The sequence below is a fragment of the Saccoglossus kowalevskii genome, chromosome 10 (genome assembly GCF_978046115.1).
Source record: "Saccoglossus kowalevskii chromosome 10, keSacKowa6.1, whole genome shotgun sequence".
NCBI classification, from domain to species: domain Eukaryota; kingdom Metazoa; phylum Hemichordata; class Enteropneusta; family Harrimaniidae; genus Saccoglossus; species Saccoglossus kowalevskii.
The window spans coordinates 9,026,468-9,041,737 of record NC_140650.1 but is presented as its reverse complement, the minus strand read 5'-3'; the positions used below and the strand labels follow the sequence as shown (position 1 = coordinate 9,041,737).

Below are 15,270 nucleotides of genomic sequence, written 5' to 3'. Positions count from 1 at the left end.
CCAGGGCGAACTGGGATTCCACCAATGCAGCCTACATTTCTAGGCTGCGAGTATACACTGGTTAGTGTAGTGGAAGGGAGATTGATCGATACCATCCCTCTATTGGCCAGGTAGCAGACTCCTTCGTCCACCTGTTTGACGAAGTGGGTTTGTCCTATGCAGCGATCGTTGGCTACAGGTCGGCCTTGTGCCCCACCATTCAAACGTACGGGAACAAGACTAACCGATTGTCCTACTATTAGGAGACTATTTACTGCTTTCCAGATGCTGAAACCCCATGCAAGGGAACTGCCCAACTGGGACTTGTCGGCTGTGTTGTCCGCTCTAAGCAGACCGCCTTTTGAGCCTCTCCAATCAGCACCACTCAATTTTTTGAGGTGGAAAATAGTCTTCCTACTGGCCCTCGCCTCAGGTAGGCGCCGGTCAAAGCTAGGCGCGCACTATCCTTTGCGGACGGTTGTGCCGCTTTTATGGGCGATCAAGTTGTACTAAGACACGAATCGGGTTCTCGCCAAGAACCAAATCCCAGGACACGATCCTCAACCGATCGTCATCCCCCGGCTGGCAAATATTGTCAGTCCGGAAGATCAGGAGGAGTTGCTTTTCTGCCCGGTCCGAGCACTGAGTTGCTACGAGAACCGTACCAGGTTTTCTAGACGGGGAACCAAACACATGTTTTTGGTGTTACGGCCCTGACAAGCGGGATAAGCCGGTTTCCCCGACTTCCATCCCCAGGTGGATTACTGCGACTGTACTGGAGGTCTATAATACACTATCCTCCTCAACACAGACCTTGCAGAGACACCAAGTACAAGAACATGAGGTCTGTGCGATTGCTAACTCACTAGCGCTAGCGTCAGGTGCCCCCCTCAAACACATTCTGAGGGCAGGCTTCTGGAGAACGCAGAACGTCTTCATCAACTACTACCTAGGAGACACCCAATCTATTGAGCAGGGTCTCTTCAGGTTAGGCCCCGTCGTAGCGGGTCAGGCCTTGTTTGCTGACCCAGCCCGAACGACTGCAGGGGCCTCTGCGCATAGGCGATAAGTCAGTCTCTGCATTTTTGCGGGCAGATTGGCTGTTCCACTAGCACTTCCTGGAAGCTCCCAGGTTTCGCTTCTGTCGACCTACGCCCTCATGCGAACTGTTTCTGTCCTACTTTAAGCTTATCACCCCCGAGTTCGGCTTGGGTCTAGCTTTCTCGGGCACACCAAACCCTGTCACCACAGCAGCATTGGCTTCTTGCTTCTGGGACAGCACAGGCAAGGTAAGACACCACCCTTCTTGGGTCTTAACTTAGGTCTTTGGGTTTGTTTTTCATCCCGGACTGGGGGAAAGTCTTTCATCATTCTCCTTTTTTTCTGTTTGCTCGGCAAAACCCGCCACCTATCGGTGTCTGACTCTGCCTACAGTTCAAAATAGTCATTTTGACTGACTGGAGTCTATGGTGGGTAATTGAACGTAGTGAATTTAGGCGAGGGTTCTTCGAACCCGCCTATTCACATAGTTCATACCCACCATAGACTCCGGGTCCCCCCCCCCAACCTCCCCACTCTTTCCGTCGCGTTGGTCTAAGTCCTCGAGGCGGAGAGAAAGGAACCAGAGTGATGGACGGCTACCTGTGGCGTTGCCAGGTGGCCTCGGTCACGTGGGTTCGTGACGTAAGGGGTAAAAGAATCTTGAGGTCATGGGGCTTCCCCTGACCTGGATTCTATCTCTCCGTCACCGGCAGAATCGCTGATTAATGCCTACAGTTCAAAATAGTCATTTTGACTGACTGGAGTCTATGGTGGGTATGAACTATGTGAATAGGCGGGTTCGAAGAACCCTCGCCTAAATTTATAAATAAGATGAACTTTCCTGATTTGAAACTGGGCAATTTTGTCTGTTTATCCGAGTAATAAATAAACATCTTGTTTGATTCAGGAACTTGGATTTTCACTCAGATGCAAGGCCTGATATTAGCCTTATTAAAAAGCATATACAGGTATGTCTTGGACACCATAGTCAACATGTATCACCTTTCACAACTTAAAAACCTTCATATTTTCATCAACATGTGTGTGTACAGTGTATATAGCCACAAATCAACAAAAACCTTTTAGAAAAATACTAGGACATAATAATGTGAACAATTTTGGTGGTGGAGTTAAACCTATAACACAGACTACTTTATGAAGACTATTTTTGCTGTAGGAATAATTTCAACAATCAAAATTTTGAAGTTTTATCCAACTCTGGGATTGTCATTTTTTTGTCATATTCTTTCAATGGTCTGTTAAAACTGACCTGATAGCCTCAAATAATCATTATTTTCACATGAACACCACAGTACTAGTAATCTACATGCATGTGTTCTCTGCAAATAACTTTAAATAGGTTCATCTAAATAAGGATTAAAATTCCATTAGAACCAGTTTTGAACAACCTTGAGTATTCTACCAACAACCTGTTACTACACTATACACTAATTCATAATTCTTGTTTGTCTTTATAGAAAGCAGTTCATGAGATGGACATGGCACATGGGATGCTTGGTAGTCTATTTAGAAGTGGTAAGAAGAATTTTACATACAAACTTTGTGTAAATGAATAACTATACCTAACACGCATTGTGTGAGATCACTACTTGTTATAAAATATAAATGATTATTTTGTAGTAATGTAAATATATTATAATTTGTCTTTGAAGAATTTGTTATCTGCCCTTGGCTCACTTTCTCAAATTGTTTAAGATGGGCAAATCCTTCTGGAGAAATTCTTTGAGAACTATTATGTGTTTATTCGGTGGCATTTCAAAGTTTTGACACTATATATCGCCTAAGGTTATTTTTCATGCCAAATCCTTTTTGGAAATTTCCTTTAATTATCTTTTGTAGCTGAAAAAAAATTGTGGTAAGATTTAATTGTTTTATGACTGAATAACAAAAAAGAGTGTTTTGTTTGTAAAATCTATAAAAGTAGTTCAAATAATTTTCATTAATTTATTGTTCCAGGTTCAAGGCAAACATTTTTCGCTAGTCAGGTGACAAGATATGCTGACTTGTATGCATCGACTTTCCTCAATCTCCTTCATTATCCATTAAGTTACTTTTACAGAGCTGCACCCATGCTGGTAAGTCTACGTTATCAACTCAATTCTACCATGAAACACTCCTTGATTCTCTCCTTAGCTCCCACACATATTTAGCCCCCTTTGAAAATGGAAACTGAATAGCATCATTTCTGTCCGTCCGTTTGTTTATTTATTCGTCTTCTGGATTGTTTCAACAATGAATTACTGGCACTAGTATTGAACGTGTGAGGTTCATATTCTTGCTTTGGTATACAGTTATAAACCTGTATTATTGACCACTTCTATATAAAAAAGACAACCTGCCTATATTATTGCTGATTCCCCTTTGTTGACAGACCCAAATATTAATTAGCATTCCTTTATAACACGCTTTTAAAATTTTCTCAAGTTATACGATCAAGTTATTTCGATCAACTCAAATAAATGTGTTTTTGTTGCAATAGTACCATCTCATTATTTTTTGGACAATTATTTCATCAAATGTACAAGTTGGTGATCCATAAAACAAATAATACAACCTCCATACAAAGATGACCTGTCTATAAAGACCATTTTAATGGAGTCCCTTGGTTGGTTTCTATACACAGGTTTGAATATACTAGGTGGTATGTCATAGCTAAGCATTTTGTATATCACAACTCCTATTCTTTACAGTTGCTATAGTTCATTATTCTCAATTGTATACAATATACAATGTTTTTTCTTCAGATGCCACACGAGTCAACTGTTGACCACTCAGATGAATTCCATGATGATTCTCCAAGTCCGCTGGTCTCCAGGGCACGTTTTAACAGCTTTGATCCAAACATAACGACAGAGAAACGACCACCCGTATTGCGTTCAAATACAATTGGAGCTACAAACACAAGAGCGAAAACACCAATAAATATTACTCATGTTCATGATGATGATGATGATGAGGAATGAAATGGTTACCACGGTTACTGGGTGATGATATAGGTGTACATTGAATTGCTCGCCGTTTGTGGCCATCATTAAATCCAAGAATCTTTACATCAAATATTATAATATTTATTATCATTTCTGTTTGTTATTTTTTTCTTCTTAAATTTTTATAAAGATATTTACGAAATTAATTTGCTTTAGTTAGTGTATTGGCTTCTGATTATCAGAAATTTTAAAAATATGTTTGCCCCAAATTTTGTGAGTAGATTCGCCACCCTAACATTACCAAGTGATTTTTTCTCACTTTTTATAAGATTATCATGAATTTCTATTTTAGATTAAATTGGGCAGAAAGTACCGTATATATGGTCGCTACTTACATGATGATAATATTCACTTACAAAATAAAAAAACAGGCATAAAGTCTGGAACATAGTTGAAATAGTTAATGAGCTTCAATGTTGAAATGTCCATTGAAACTATTGAATTCTGAGTTTGATGCATCAAAAAATCCATTTTTTAGGCAAACATTAACACTTTTAAATAGTGTAATATAAATAATCTGCTGTTCACCTTTTGTATTTTTCAAATTTAATAGCTATATTCATGTGCAAAATATCGCCTCCAAATTATTTTGCTATGATGACGACTATGAAAATATAAAAATATAATAATAAAAGAACAACCCCAGAAGTGTTCAGTTCACTACCCTTTTGGATATCATCATATATTAATGTCGAAGCGGTATTTCTTTTTACAATGCTCGGTGAGTTTTATTCATTTTAAATCTGTCTCTTAATATTGTAGCAATATTTGATACATGATACTTGAAAACAATAAGTCGCATTACTCCAAATACATTAAATTATTTAAATAGGGTGGAAAAAAATAAGGTTGTATATCTTCATTGTTATAGAAAAAGATTTATACAGGAATGCTAAGTATAGTAATAAGACATATGTTAAATAATGAATTATATTATTATTATATATACTGTGTAGTACATGTATATTGCGATGTAACAAAATTTCATACTGTGTACTGAAAAATAATGTAGATAACTTTAAGTAATTGATGAGAAGGACTTCCACTGTATTTAGTGTATACATCTTTTTTTTATTATTCTATTTCATATTCAAATAAAAAATCTGTTGAAATAATGATCACCATTATCATATATATATATATATCACAATATATTAGTGTGGTATAATAGGTGAAGTTTTACTAGTTAGGAAACTCGTATAAATAAAAATATGGCTGCATGCCATAATAAATGTTTATTCTTACAATATTTATAGTAATTGTATGAAAGATTAGAATTTATATAATAGTTTTTAATATACATGCTCTAATGCTGCAAATATTTGTAGTGATATTTGAGTGATATATGCTGCTATTGTATCAACAGCTTTTCTGAAGACAAATGTAGTAGTGGCCATGCCAGGTCAACAACATAACAAATTACAGTAAAGAGTAGTACTTTTTAGACTAACTGAAATCAAAAAGGCATAAGGTTTTGTAGCTACCTGTACACTCTATTTTATCAGATGCATGGCGAGGAAAATAGAAATGTTCTTTCGTCATCAGCGTTGATGTCATTGTCACTGTCTTTAGGCTATGATAACTTCAGCCATTAATGAGATGGAACGTAATTGAACCATTGTCTTGAGTCTATTGATATCAATCATTGCTGAAATTACCTTGCACAAGGCTCAATACAAACATTTGATTCCATCCATCAAATCATCTATGTACTACTGTTATAGTATCTTGATTATAAATTTTAAACCAGTTACCATAGTTTTATTGAACTTTTTCAACATTTTTTTAAAAAGCAGTATAATATATTGTTTTGTTTTTTTATCAGAACAATACTTTTTTATGCTGAACATTTATTGATGGTAGATGTTTATATTTTTTTTCAATTTTGTTAATATTATTAATTAAAAATTACTATAATCTTTAAATTGGATTTTAGTTATTATTCTGCATATAGGTGTAATAAGTGGTCAACTAAAGCATTTATCAATAAACTAAATTTTTGAAAAATGTTATACAAAAAATTATTCCATAAATACTCTTTTTTTTTTTATGGAAAATAATTATTGCACTCATCCAGCACACCAATTTAGTTTATTTTTTCGATGAAAACTAAACAGAACATTGTAAGTAAGTAAGTATAAAGTAAGTAATTTAATTGTAAGTTGTAAAACATTTTAATAGATATTGACGTATTATCCCAAAATCTTTACTTCCCACGTAACTTTGTTCTTTCTTTCTTTAATTTTAAAAATATATATAATAGCTGAAAACAAGTCAGAAAATTATTCAAGTTTATTTCTGAGATGAGCTGAGTTGACAAATATTTTTTTTTAGAACACTGTTCAGTAATTCACTTGTGATCATCTGCCATGTTATTGTTACTTTTATTTTTTATTCAAGTCATGGTGCTATACTATGAAGAACGTTTTCCATTTTAAAAAAAGCTTTGAACCATATGTAGTGTATATAAATATAATTTGATATTTGTATTTATAGAATATGAAGTTTTGATAGATAGTGGTCCAAAATGCTTCATTGTTATTTTCACAAGTTGAAAAATTTGGAAACTGTGTATGCTTTCCCATGGTATATATTTCCCTACTTTGTACAGATTCTGCTTCCTTATTTTGGGATGCATATTATGTATGCTTTCCTCAGGGTACCCTGTTAATTCATATGGATTCCCCTTCCTTGTCTTTTGATGGATATTATGTAATTATGTATACTTTCCCGGGGTTTGTACATTCTTAATTCGTATGGATTCCACTTTATCTGCCTCTACCTACACAGACTTTACGGTAATATGAATATATCCACTCTACAAATGTCTGTGTACGGTTAATTCTAGAACCTTATTGGCCATTCTGATTCTCTGCCAATACACAGATCACTGCAGTGATGAATTAAGGGAAATGAAATATCTACCTTTCTGCCAATTTAGTGATATCAATGATCTTTGCATGATTTAATGTGGTAATTTCCAATCTACTAATCAAGTTTACGAAAAAATCAACCATGATTGCATTATTTTGGTATCATAAGACATAATTCATACACATCATACGTTGTGTTACGCTTTGACCCACCATGTATGACAATTTTAGTTGCAATGGATGCATGTTCATCTCAATTTATCATAATTTTTTCCCATGGGGGAAATTTTTGATTTCAGATAGCAATAATTGTTTTGTTTCTGGAAAACGTTGTATGATATAAGGAGCTTGTATATGTATTCAGGTCATGTACTGAAATAAAGTTTATTGTTAACATAAATTGTTATTGTCTTGTGTAATTTGAGCACCACATTTTGTGAATTGGTCAATTTAGCACATGTACCAAATCTCCTGAAAGCAGTTCAATTTCAGAGCCAACTGTGTTTCGGTAATTGAAACCAAGTGCCTGAATCTTACATTCATTCAAATTTTAGCTGTGACGCCTGGAAGTGCACTGTAATCCAAGTAGTCATTAATGAACAACAAATCTCCTGTACTGTACTTTCACTGACAACAATGACTGGCCCATATCCAGTCAATTTGTATGACATTGAAAACATCAAATTCATTACTTTTATTTAGTGTGACAATATACTACACAGTGTCCAGTGAAAAATGTAAACAAATTTTATTACGACAACAATATACTGCCTATAAAAATATGGAATTTTAACCAATTGCCTGCGCCCCTACAATTTTTCTTTGTATAATGAATCTATAAATTTGGTCCATAATTGTCAACATAAACCAGCAATGTTTTTTTTCAAAAATGTTGATCAAGACCTGCATCTTCATTTCGTCCAAAATTTTAAAAAAACATAACAATTTTATACCAAAATTATAGCCCATAAGGGGGTTAAAGTTATTAGTGGGCACACATGGACAGAACCCATCCTATAAGCTCTTCATTTCAGGTCAACTAGTTTTACAAGGGAATAACAATGCTTAAACTGAATTGGTATTGACACATCATACACTTTTCAACCCCCCCCCCCCCCAATATATTAGTGATGAACTGGCATGGACATGGCATTTTTGTCCAAATCTCCAAAAAACCTAAGCATGATTATCATCCCATATTTGATCAAAATTGCTTCAGTCATCATTGAAAACAGCTCCAGTATGAAGGTGGCGGCAAAGTATACCCTTGGCGGTGATAATGCATGTGGAATCCTTTCGGTGTACAACGATGGTGTATTAATTTTACCAGCTCATCACTATGTTAGCAGATTGCTCCAACAAGCTGGTGATGTTGAATTGAATCCAGGACCCGATACCAGGCAATCAACATTAACCAAGTCAGGGACTCTTCAACCGGCATCCGCACCCAGTAAACAACCTGAGGATGGAGCCATGATGTCAATTTTGCGAGACATTCAAAGCAATATGAAAGACATGAAAATGGATATGAAACTAGTAGATAAGAAGATCGATAGGATGGAATCCAAGCTGATTAGAGTAGAAGAGACAGTCACAGTAGATGAGGTGAGGCAAACTGCTGATGGAAACAAAGAACGTTTGAATAAGGTAGAACACTTGGAAGACGTTATCGGTGGACTGAAAAATGATATAAGCGTCCTAACAACACAGAAGTCAGAACTGGAAGACCGTCAAAAACCCGGGTCAAAAACGAAATAACATCGTAATTCGCGGCATAGATGAAGATCCAAACGATTTCTGGAATCAATCAATCAATTGTTAGCCGAGAAATTGAATATTACAGGTGTTGATTTTGAAAGAGTTCACAGGGTTGAAACCGGAGTCCGGGGTAGGAGACCACTTATTGCAGGGGGGGGGGCAAGGGTTATTTTCGTTCAACGTAATTGCAATATTTTTTTGTTCGTACAACGTAAATTGAAAAAATAAATTCCGTAATTCTGTAATCACAGGCTAGACGTACAACGTAATCAATCAAATATTTTTTTCGTACACTATATAAATGTGTCATTTTTCTCGGTACGTACAAGAATTTACATCCAAATAAAAAAAGTCGTAAAGAATAATCCAGGGAAATTACATTTTCGAAACTGTGAAATGACTAGATGACACAATTCACTGCAAAATTCAATTTTCACTGTAAACTGTAAAAAAACGTCTTTTTTTCCTTGTAAATTGTAAAAAGCCCTTTTTATTTCCCGTAAAACTGTACCAGCTACCCCTTGCCCCCCCCCCCCATTGCAATGTGGATAAGCAGAAAAAAGAACATTTTTATTGATGAGCATTTCTCACAAGAAACCAGGTATATCAGAAATAAACTATTTGCAAAGAGAAAAGAACTAATTGCAAACAATATACGTGCCTTTGTTAACTACAAAAAGCTTGTCAGCTATGAAGGTGGGAAAAGGTGTGTATATACTTGACTCTGTGACTCAGTGTTGTTAGACACGGTACTGGTAAAATTAATGAAGGTATGGGTAAAATAATTAGTTACATGTCTTGGAGTGTACATGGATTTTGAGCAATCGGTTCTCAAGAGGCAGGTCTAGTGAGGGTGTTACTGTTGGTATTTCTAAAGATATGATCACTGGTATCAAGGTCTTAGATACAGGGATGAAAGATGCTATATTTCTATTATTAAAGTCACACTATTTCGGATGGGGTAATGATATATTGTTTGGGGCTGTATATATATCACCAGAAGGTTCTAGGGTGTACGAAAATGAGACTAATTGAATCAGTATCCTTGAACAATAGTTAACAAGGTTGAAAACCATTTATAATTGTACAGATATTTTGCTCGTGCAGGATTTTAATGCGAAGATAGCAGACGAACCCGATTTTATTGCAAATGTTGATACAAATTGCATTCAATTTCTCCCACATCTCTACGAGAACGACTCATTTTGTATGCCACGTAAAGCTAGGGATAAATTAACAAATAACTTTGGAAAGAGTTTAGTTTTGTTATGTTGTACTTTTGGCATACTGAAGACATACTGGGTAATATTACATGTATAGCAGACTGTGGCAAAAGTACTGTGGATTATGTAATTGCTTCGTCTGGATTATTTGATGTAGTTTATAATTTTCGGGTGTCAAATACAACCGAGTCAGACCATTTTCCCCTTGAATGTACTTTGTAATGTAATTGTAATGATAGTGGTCAGGTAATACATACTCCCCAAGCTAATGAGTGGAAAAAGTATCGTTGGAAGGAGGATATAAAACAGAATTTTGTAGATAAAGCACATGATTATGTAGGCGAAAATAACGACAGGGTAATTGATTGTATGAACAACCAGCCACCATGGTTCAATAAATCCTGCAAAGCTGCCAAACGTGAAATGTTCAGATGTCTTACGTTGTTCAGGAAAATGCACACTGACGAAGCACTGTTGCAATACAAACTTGCTCGAAATACTTTCAAAAGCATTTGTAATTTTAATAAGAAAACTCACACAGACTTGCGAGAAAAAAATATTGGGATAATGTGGTTGGTCGGGATGGTATGTGGTCTGTGATTGGACGATAATGTAGGGGTACTTCTAGTAGTCCACAAATTTCGTCTAATTGTTGGTTGGAACATTTTGCACAGATAAATAAGCCACAGGTTGTAAACAACGGGAACGTCACTTTTGATTCGTTGCTTGAGGAGCGTTATGCTGAAAATGATAATTGTGGAGATTTGAATGATTGGATCACTTATGATAAAATTATCAAAGCAGTGAAATCACTGAAAAATGGGAAAGCTACTGCACTGGTCCAGACGGAATTCCTGCCGATTTTCATTTATTACCACTCATGAGTGAATTATTCAACAATGTTTTTGAAACGGGGAAATTTTCTGAAGGGTGGTCACGTGGGGTAATTATTCCACTTTTGAAAACAATTTCAAAATCTGATGCCAATAACTACAGGGGAACCACATTATTGGATGTCTTCGGGAAAATATTCTGTAGTATACTAAACAATAGACTTTATGAATGGGCAGAGGATACTGGTACCATCTCTGGAGTGCAGGCAGAATTTCGTAAAGACTTTTGTACTGTTGACAACATATTGGTCTTGTATGCAATCGTTCAAATTTATCTTAGAACAAAAAGAAGTAAATTTTACTGTATATTTGTTGATTTTGCCAGAGCTTTTGACTCTGTTGACCATAGCCGACTTTTTATCAAATTACACAATATTAGTATATCAGGTAAAATGTTAACCATTGTAAAGTCAATGTACAGTGATGTCAAATTGTGCATCAGACTTGATGGTGGGATTTCTGATTACTTTCCTTGTACTATTGGTGTTAGACAGAGCAGTGTATTGAGTCCTGTCCTTTTTTCTTTGTTTATAGATGAATTATATAATATGATTGGGAATGTGGGATACAGGGGGGTTCAGCTAACGCAAGAAATGTTTGATTTATTTGCTTTATTGTATGCCGATGATGTAGTCATATTTGCTGATTCAATTGTGGGATTGCAGCAGCTGATTAATATTTTAGAACGCTTTTGTATTAAATGGAAAATAACTGTAAATAAAAAGAAAACTAAAATTATAGTGTTTCGGAAAGGTGGCCATAACTCAACTAAAGAAAGATGGTTTATGAATGATGAACCAATTAAAACTGTAAATTCCTACAAATATCTTGGGTTATTGCTGTCATGTAGAAACAGCTGGTCTAGGGCTGCACAAGCGCGCAAAACATTTTTTTCTTTATTTAGTTTTGAGTATAAAGTTGGTATACTTAATTATGATGTTTATTTCAGACTATTCGATGCTTTAATTTTACCAATTCTTTTGTACGGGGCAGAAATTTGGGGGTTTAAGCAATATATTCAGGCATAAAGAGTGCAGTTGAAATTTTGTAAACATTTTCTTGGGGTTGGTGATAAAACATGTACTGAAGCCGTACTTGGGGAATGTGGGCGGTTACCCGTTTTGTAAACTCCTTGTTAAAATGTATAAAATACTGGTTACGAGTCACAGAACTTCCTGAAGGGAGGGTTGTAAAGCATGCTTACAGACTTATGTATAAAATAGAAGAAAATGAAAAAACATCATGGGCCACTGAAATTAAAAATATACTTTATATGTACGGCTTTGGTATGGTTTGGATATCCCAGGGCGTGGGGGATGTAAACCTGTTTTTGGTACAGTTCAAGCAGCGGGTAATTGATATTCATAGACAGGATTGGTACAGTGAAATATGTTGCACTGCTAAACTAAGGTCATATTGTAGTTTTAAAACCATGCTTGAACCAGAAAGATATCCTTTTGTAGCTAAACACAGACATGCTCTAGCACGTATTCTCTGTTCGAGTCATATATTGCGCATTGAAGAGGGGCACTATACAGGGATGGAAATTGATGAAAGAATATGCAAGTTTTGTTTATCTAATGTAGAGGACGAGTACCATTTTGTTCTTGTTTGCCCATTACTTCACTCTATGAGAAAACAGTTAATTCCCGAGTATTTTTGGCATCTTCCCAATTCAGAAAAATATTACAGTCTAATGCACTCAAAATACAATACAATACAATACAATACAATTTTATTTCACCAGATAAATTACATTACAAAGTACAAAACGAAAATAGAGATATACATAACTATCTGGCGAGGACAAGAGAGGTAGTTCTAGTAGAACTAATCTAGTCTCTAGCCCTTGCATATTCACTGATAGCAGAAAAAAACTGATAAGGACAGTGAAATCATAAATCATATTAATATATTGTTTAAGAGTACATAATACATAAGGAGAAAAATTATATGAAATATGGTGGTAATAGTGAAATGACAATACTGTAAATTGAATGATAGAGAAATAACAATAAAATTGATGTTCAATTATTTAAAAGAAATTGTTTTAGGGTAAGCTTGAAGCGATTTCTTGATGTTAATGTTTTAATGGAAATTGGAAGATCATTCCAGTGTTTTACTAATGAATATGTTAAACTGTTTTTAGTTGAGCTTAGTTTTACTTTTGGAATTTCAAGTTTGTCAGAAATAACTGAACGTGTCAAATAAGAGTGAGAGATTGAAGAGGCATAATGACCCAGAGAACGAGCATAACGATCGCCCTTCAGGTCATAAATAAACATGCACGTTTGGAACTTGCATAATTTATGCACATCAAGAATGCCCAATCTTTTAAAGAGTTGTGAGCTACTTGCACGGGGATTTGAAAAAGTGGCTAAGCGAATAAATTTTTTCTGTAATTTTAAAATTGGATCTATAACGGTACTAAAAGTGTTGCCCCATATTTCAATACAATAGCTTATGTGTGGAAGAATGAGTGAATTATATAGTAATATTATAAGTGATTTGGGTAGGTAGTGACGCAGATATGAAATGAGTCCAATCATTTTACTAATTTTTTTAACAATATTATTAATGTGAGGTCTCCAAGTAAGTGATCTGTCGAGAGTGACACCAAGATATAGCACAGAGGAAGCAAGTTCAATAGGAGAGTTATCAATATTTAATAAACTTTGCATATTTGTCTTCTTTTGAGCTGTTTTGAAAACCATAAAATTTGTTTTATCAATATTTATGGTTAATTTATTTGCCTTGCACCATGTGCAAACCTTATTCAATTCTGAATTAAGTAGGCCAATATCAATAGAATCATTTTTAACGGAGTGAAACAGATTTGTGTCGTCAGCAAAAAGCCTAAACTGGAAAGTGTTGGATGATTTTACAATATCATTTATATAAATTAAAAACAAAAGTGGTCCAAGAATGGACCCTTGTGGGACCCCACAAGAAATTACTTTATAATCAGAATTACAATTATTTAAATTAACATATTGCTGGCGGTCTTCTAAATAAGATTCAAACCAACTCAAAGTAGACCCTCTAATACCATAATAATGTAATTTAGACAATAATATGGTATGGTTAATGGTGTCAAAAGCATTTCTGAGGTCTAGAAAAATACCAAATGTGATAAAACCGTCATTTATTTGTTTTGAAATCTCAGCAGTAAGGTCAGCTAAAGCTAATTTGGTGCTGTGATGCTTACGGAATCCATATTGGTTTTCATCAAGAATTTGGAATTTTTCTAGAAAAGCACACATCTGTTTATTTACTAAAGATTCAAACAATTTGCTAATAATGGGTAACACTGATATCGGCCTATAATTACCAACTTCAAATGCACAACCTTTTTTAAATAATGGAGAAACCCGGGCTATTTTTAATTTATCAGGGAATATACCCGTGTACACAGAACAGTTAAAAATATGAGCCAGTGGTTCAGCAATTTGTTCAGCAGCCTGCTTGATAAGTTTAGGGAACATATTGTCATAGCCAACTGCTTTATTAGGATCTAATTTATCGATCTCTTTTAAAATATCATGAGCACAAACTGGGCTGAAAAATAATGAATGTGATTGTCTACTATCAAGGTAATCATTGAAGTTGGCATTACAATTGATTTTAGATGCATAATTTGGACCAACATTAACAAAATACGAATTAAACTTCTCAGCAATATCCCTACCCTCTGTCACAAATTAATCTCTAAGTTTATGTGGAAAACGATCATTACATGACTGATTATTCCGCAGTTCGTTTATAACCTGCCATGTTTTATTGCTATTTCCAATAACATTTGCCAGCTTGCCAGAAAAGTAAGACTTCTTAGCAATTTTTAATAATTTTGACAAAATATTACGATAAATTTTGTATTGAATGTGAATTGGTGAACTGGGACTATGTCGCTTAGTTTTTGAGAAAAGTCTATGTTTTGTTTTAATTGAAATGAGAAGCCCCTTAGATAACCATGGTTTTTGTGATGATTTTGATGCAGAATAAATCATTTTCTTAGGTAGATGTTTAGTAATTATATCACTAAACAAATTATAAAAATAATCATATGCCAAATTCGGATCCAATAAATTATAAATATTTGTCCAAGAAATATTGGCCATTTCCGCTTCAAATGCATCTGAATGAAACTGCGAGAAGTCAAATTTATATCTAACCGACTTTCTGTTAAAAACATGATGTAGATCCCTGAATAGGGCAAACACTGGAAAATGGTCACTAATATCAGTTTCAATAGTACCTCCTTCGATGAAATAATCAGAAAAATTTATGAGACAATGGTCTATTGTTGTGCATGTAGTACTAGTTACTCTGGTCGGAACATCTATGATTTGTTGAAAATTATTTTCATTAAGTAAGGTAACATATTCAAATTGTGAAATATTTGTACAACTAACATCTATATTGAAATCACCGAGGATAACACAACGTTTTTTGTTACTTGAAAAATGTTCGAGACAGACTTCAAAACTCTCCAGAA

At 34.9% G+C, this 15,270-nt stretch overlaps 1 protein-coding gene across 4 annotated transcripts in view; it reads left to right on the top strand.

Annotated features, from left to right (window-relative positions):
* The window catches only part of LOC100372896 (cytosolic purine 5'-nucleotidase-like), a 33,585-nt gene extending 26,284 nt beyond the window's left edge, over nt 1-7,301 (top strand). For all 4 annotated transcript variants that reach the window (XM_002741346.4, XM_085504218.1, XM_085504220.1 and 1 more), the window contains 4 exons: nt 1,928-1,988; nt 2,499-2,556; nt 2,998-3,116; nt 3,786-7,301. In XM_002741346.4, the coding sequence (XP_002741392.1) occupies nt 1,928-1,988; nt 2,499-2,556; nt 2,998-3,116; nt 3,786-4,004 (457 nt within the window). In that variant the 3' untranslated portion in view covers nt 4,005-7,301. The remainder of the gene's footprint in view (nt 1-1,927; nt 1,989-2,498; nt 2,557-2,997; nt 3,117-3,785) is intronic.
* Nucleotides 7,302-15,270: the final 7,969 nt, after the last annotated feature.